The 6424-nt window shown below is 38.6% G+C and overlaps 1 protein-coding gene across 1 annotated transcript in view; it reads left to right on the top strand.

The window, feature by feature from the left end:
- The window catches only part of dlgap1a (discs, large (Drosophila) homolog-associated protein 1a), a 142522-nt gene that overhangs the window by 81570 nt on the left and 54528 nt on the right, over positions 1–6424 (top strand). Inside the window, exons 4-5 of the mRNA XM_016454553.1 lie at positions 1–762; positions 5998–6209. Coding sequence (XP_016310039.1) covers positions 1–762; positions 5998–6209 — 974 coding nt within the window. The remainder of the gene's footprint in view (positions 763–5997; positions 6210–6424) is intronic.

The following is a 6424-nucleotide window of genomic DNA, read 5'->3' as shown; positions in this document are numbered from 1 at the left end:
GACGAGACCGCTGTGGTTCCCTACACCGGGGGAGGGGTTCCAGCCAACAAGGGCCAACAGCGTATCCCCATCACTCTGTCGGATCAGTTCGACCGGCAACTCCCAGTGCCTCGTGATGGCTATCACACGCTACAGTACAAGCGTGCCGCCGCAGCCTTGGAGCAACGGAGCGACAGCCCTGGCCGAATCCGGCACCTGGTGCACTCAGTTCAGAAGCTCTTCACCAAGTCCCACTCACTAGAGGGCCCACACCATGGTCACGGCCACGGCAAGGGAAGCATCAACGGAGGCAAGGCCAGCCCCGACGGAGAACCCCCTGCTATTCGGCACCGCAAGCGCAGCAAGAGCCGGGAGCGCTGCAAGTCGGCTGAACCCAAGAACAGGACGCCACCTTCTGGCTACTGGAGCTCAGATGAATTGGAACGCGAGGCCTGCCTGTTTCACCATGGACCACCGGGCGTCATGACCATGGGCCGTCACCCGGATAAGTCGCAGTCACAATACTTCTTGGAAGCCTACAACACCATCAATGACCAGGCACTTAAAAACTCCCGCAGCAGCAATGATTTGGGCAAGTGCTTGACGTGCACGAGTATCCCACTGAGCATGGACGCTTCACATCTCGTGAAGAAGAGCTCGTGGTCGTCCTCTCTCACGGTGAGCAGAGCACGTCAAGTCTACCAGAAGGCCTCGGTAAATGTAGATAAGGCCCTGGTGAAAGCAGAGGCTTGTCAGCAGGAGCGCTCATGCCAATTCTTGCAGGTATGCAAAAAGCCTTTTGATTTTCCCCTACACCCACATGCTCACCTAACCCACCTCCACCTTTCCACCACCCCTCCTCTTCCTCCTCCACCACTGGAGAGAGCCTCCAGTTTTGATTTGAGTTCTGCTGAGAAGTAAGTGCAACCCACTAGCTGCCTTACTTTCTGTTTAGCTGACAAGCATCTGTTTGGATCCATTTGATCTCTGACTGGTATTATTTCCCTCTCTAAACCTGAAAAAAAAAAAACTTTTTTACCAATGTTTTTACCAAGTTCTTATTTTGTTGGACTCTTGTGTGTTTGCATGTGCGTGTGTGTAGGTGGTGGGTTTGGATGGAGCAAACTGGATGAGTGGTGTTCTTGTGGATGTGCATGAAGAGGATAGACTCTGACCTTTATAACTGGTGTCATGAACAGATAGGTCCTAGCTTAGTATACTGTTAGCAGATTAGCCTACTAGCTTAGCCTATAGCCTATGCAAAAGATTTGTGCAAGATTGAGAATTAAAGAATTGGCTCAAGAATTGATGTGAATTTAAATTGGCCACACACCACAGGAAGTTGAATTAGAATGACAAGAAGAGCAATTCACTCTAAACTGCAAGTTATTTTCTAAAGCTGCAGTATGTACCTTTTTTTTGGTCAAAAATGAACAAAAATTGGTTATTGAGTACATAAGACAACAGTGTTCAAAACTGTCTCCTTACCTTACCTCGATTTGCATAATAATGATTTATTATCATTTGAGATGCTGTGTCCGATTTCACAGGGAATTGATGTCATTTGTCAGTTTGATGCATGGTTATGTCATGTCCGTAAACAGAAAGAATACCAGGCTACTATATGCTGTGTGTGGGTGGAGCATTCGTAGCTTGTTCTTAGAAGAGTTGCTGAGTTTTTATAACTCACAATTTTATGTTTCAAACAGAGATGGCGATAGAGAGGCAAAAGTTACGAACTGCAGCTTTAAATGTGTTGAAATGTAGAAATATATAACCTGAAATATGTAAACTGAATGCAAATTTATATAGGAGGCATTTTAATCACCATTTTTGCTACCACAATTCAAATTCACTTCAAATTGTGTTCAAATTAAATTCAGATTCAGAATTTAAATTAGGATTTAAAAGGTATTATAGGTATTATGTGTTTGTTTTTTGTTTTTTTAATATGGCATTACAAATGACTACTCCCTGGATTCATCAAAAAATGTTTTTTTAAGACCGTGGTCCTCTTATCTAATTGGACAAAAATACCTGCCAAAACACTAGTGCTGACACTCTGTACAACAGCACTCTAGCTCTTGTGCTGTTACTTAAATGTGTTTTGTTTACAGTTTTTTTTTCTGTATAATTGCTACATTCTCAGTGCTTTTATCTCTACAAGTCATGTATCAATTATTAGAATGATGATTGTTATTAATCACTATGTCAGAAATAAAACAACATTTTAATTAGGTTGAGAGAGAACTCACTGTATCTGATATTATTTTAAGTTTTTTTCTATTCCTCTTGTACGTAAGGCTGCACAGTCCTCATAGTCCGAGTGAACAGACAAATGAGATAACCCGTTACGTTATACATGCATTACATGAGCGAACTAGAGAAGATCTTTAGACCACCTGCAGCGGACTGTGAATGAGAGTTTGCACGTGGGCAGCCACATACTAATTCAGAGGCTAAATTGAGCTGGCAGGATGTCTCACATGTTCTCTATCATGCTCTGTCAGTACAAAGAATAATTGGCATCTTTCTTCAGGGCTTAATCTGGACGCCAGTTGCCATAGTAACCATGAGTGACAGGGCATTGCACTGTGCTGTTCTTGTTCAGCAAGTTGTGATTTGCTGTTGATATCAAGTTAGAATTATGTTGATGTAGACATTATACAGACATTTACAAGGTTTCACGCTTGTTCATTTGAGAGTTTGTACATCTGTATGTGTGCACTGAGGGGGATCACAATAGTGATTGATCAGTATAGGGTTTTCAGAGATTCTTATAATTTTAGAATAGGTCACATCCTTAAATTAAAGATCTAAGATATTTAAAGAAAAAAAAATAAATAAATAAATAAAAATAAATAAATAAATATATATATATATTTATAGAATGGCACCTGTTTCTGTGACAGCTCTCCATAGTCAGACTTTGGCTTGCCAGTCAGAACACTTTGAGGCCCTTTCTGTCTGCCTGTCAGTCATTTTATGCATTCACAGGGAAGGCCATATATGGTAAACAGGAATCTGAGTGCATGGTAGATGAAGCAGATCATTTGAGTTCAGTTGTTAGTTGTGAGAGAATGCTAGCAAAATAGCAGATGGTTTTCATAACATTTTGCAACATTTGAGATGATGTGCAGCTACTTTTCTTAATATAATCGTATTATTAACTGAGTTTTTGTAGGATGGTAGTTGGCAGGGCTCCTATTTAAGAAGGAAAAAATCGAATAGTGATTCGATTAGATTTGAATAGTGAAACATTGCGATTGTGGTCTTTCTTTCTTTCTTTCTTTCTTTTTAAGTACAACTCCAGGTTTGCTTGTTCCTAGAACTGCACAATGTGACCAAAAATGTTTTACCTTATATTTCAATATGACATAAAATAATGATATTATTGTTATTATATAAAATATTAAACAAATATTGCTATTTGCTGTAAAATAAACAGTATTTAAGAAAAATAATATAAATAATAATAATAAAATAATATACTAATATATGTTTTATACGTTTATATATTTTGTGTATGAATTTATAATTAAAAGTTTATTAAAATTATCACAAGCTTCCAACACATACGGAGATGATGTTTGTGAAGAGGCATTTACTGAGAACCGAGCCACTCTGAGACACTGAAAACGCTAAATCAGGAGCTGCACGGGTGTAAAAGACCACAGTGCCATGCTTCACTCTGAAACGCATAGCACATACTGTATATGTAATTTAAAATGTATAATTGCCATATCAAAAAAGACTAATGTTATTTCAATTAATCACACAGCCCTTGTCTGGAGAAAGTTCCAGCTAGCTGCTAACATTGCTTACTGCACTTTCAAAAATGTGCTACATGAGGCTAGAATAAGCACCTAAAGATATAAACTGAAATTCTGTTAATGGAAGAAAATGGAAGCTCTCATGTGGGACACAGTCTTTCATCCCTTGAAATGATCAAGTGAGGCCCAATCTGTTGTGTGGACTCCGTTGAGCCTTGTACCCAGGTCTGCTCAACAGGATTTATCCTCATTTTATGCTCATCACTTGACTAAAGGCTAGTGTGGGTGTTGGTGGTATCTTTGAAGGAAGTTTTTGTGTTTGTCGGGTCTGTGAGCGTGGATGTGTGGGCAAAGAACCAGTGTTACTGGAGTCATTCTTCCTCTGACTGCCTTTTAAACACTTCCTGACGTCAAGGCCAGCCGTTTCCCCAGTAACGCAAGCTCTGCGCTGATTCATATAATCACAGTGAAATTCTTTAAAGTGGGGTTTTCTCTCGATGCCAGCCGAGAATCTCTTTTAAAGCCTTAAACTGAACCTCCATGCAGAGTGATATATGCAGCATACCGACCTGACACATAGCTGTGCTCTCTGTTAGCATGAGTTTTGTTTGGCCTTAGTAATTTGCATGCTCACATTCTGACATTTATTGAATAGATATTTGATTTTTGCTTGGAAGCAGCATTTGAATTGAGGGGGGATGCGTGTTCCCAGACCCACATAATAATTAAAAAATAAATTGATGATGGCCCATTCTGTTTCTTTATATTAAAAATAGAGATAAAAAAGACCAAAATTCTGTCCAATTATTTCCCTGACGCACTGTGATTTATCCAACTTTAGTAATTAGTGAATCAATTTTTTTTGGAAATTTTGTGAGAGATTTAAACAATGAAACTAATACTGTGGATCCTTGTTTTTATATGATAACATTACCACCAAGTATTACAGATATTTGTGAATGTACCTATCGTGACCTAGTGATAGGTCATGCAATTAAATTAATTATTTAAGTGTTTACTTATGTGCTGAACAATCGCATTTATAACAAACTGGCAGGTATTTTTGTAACTCTGAGTTTACATTGAGCTCAAGCTTCTTTGAGGTCAAATAATCAAGTGAAACCAATGAAAACTAAAATGAAACCAAATGTGGTCCTACTTCTGTTATACATCCGTGGGCATAGAGTTGTAGCTTTACTTGATTTATTAAAAAAGGAAAAATTTAGCTATATCATAATGGAAATTGAGATTGAGCCTAGTTGTTTAATTATTATTATTATATATTTTTTTTTTATGGTCACACTAAAGGTTTTATGGTCACATTAAAGGTCCAGTTCTCGCTATTAACAAACCATTAACTTCGACTTTTGCCTCAATAAGCTCCTAATTTGCTGCTTATTAATAGTTAGTAAGGTAGTTGTTAAGTTTAGGTATTGGGTAGGATTAGGGATGTAGAATATGGTCATGCAGAATATGTGCTTTATAAGTACTAATAAACAGCCAATATGTTAATAATATGCATGCTAATAAGCAACTCGTTAATAGTGAGAACTGGTTCCTATACTAAAGTGTTACAATTTTTATATTTTTTTATTTTAAGTATTTTAGTTTATTTAGTGTTAGTTGAAGTGTTGAAGTTTTAATTGTATGATTTTTTTAAATTTAAAATTACATACTTTTTTCACTTTAAACATGCTTATTATTTGTTTTTGTTTTTCCTATGTTTTTTAGCCCCTGGCCCATTTCAGAAAGGGTCCCCTCCCACTCGAAGTAGTGGTTTCATACAATACTGTGTATTTTATTACATCAGACATGCTTTATTGCTTTTATGTAGTCGTAATGAGCATTTGTCAAGGCTTTATTACAATTAGATTGTTAGCATTTGATTATCCTAAAACCAAGTACTAGTTGAAAATGAAAGCTTTTCCCATTTGTCATTCTGAGTCGTTCCTTTCTCTTGAAACCGTCAGAGAGTCCTATTGATGAGAGTTTGCCCTGGGAGAGCTGCACTGAGACAGATGCTTAACTACCCAGGGAAGCGTCGTTAGTGTAATCATGCAAGCTCACACCGGCAGCCTCATTAATTATCTCTGCCGGCTCAAAGAGAGGAAGTGTAGATCAGAATGTGTGTGCGTGTATGTATGTATGGGTGATTTGTGGGGCCGAGCGCACAGGAGGCAGTTTGGACGGTGACATGCACCTTTCGGATGAGGTTCATGACACAGTGTCACCTCTGACCCCGCAGGTCCCTCAAGATGAGTGGGGAGGCTTTCCACTTGGGAAAGATGAGGATATCCCGTGTAGACGCATGCGCAGCGGGAGTTACGTGAAAGCCATGGCAGAGGATGACAGCGGAGACTCGGACAGCAGCCCTAAACCCTCGCCCAAGATGCAGGCACGACGGGCCAGCTACCTCAAAGCCACCCAGCCATCACTGACAGAGATGACCACTCTGAAGTAAGTTCTAAGATTTAGATCCACAGTGTAATTTGTATTGTGTAAAAGTTTAGCACTCACACTAGTTTTTATCTTGAAACATGGTTTTAGTTAACTAAAACACATTTTTTTAAATAAAATATAAAAATCTTATTATATATAATATCTTATAAAAAATTATTTCAGCTACCTGGCAAGGTAATATTTCTGATTTTATTTTAGTTAAAGTACTAAAA

The sequence above is a fragment of the Sinocyclocheilus anshuiensis genome, unplaced genomic scaffold, assembly GCF_001515605.1.
Source record: "Sinocyclocheilus anshuiensis isolate Anshui unplaced genomic scaffold, SAMN03320099.WGS_v1.1 scaffold23, whole genome shotgun sequence".
Classification (NCBI taxonomy): Eukaryota; Metazoa; Chordata; class Actinopteri; order Cypriniformes; family Cyprinidae; genus Sinocyclocheilus; species Sinocyclocheilus anshuiensis.
The sequence above is the reverse complement of the archived record's forward strand: the minus strand, read 5'-3'. Positions and strand labels throughout refer to the sequence as shown.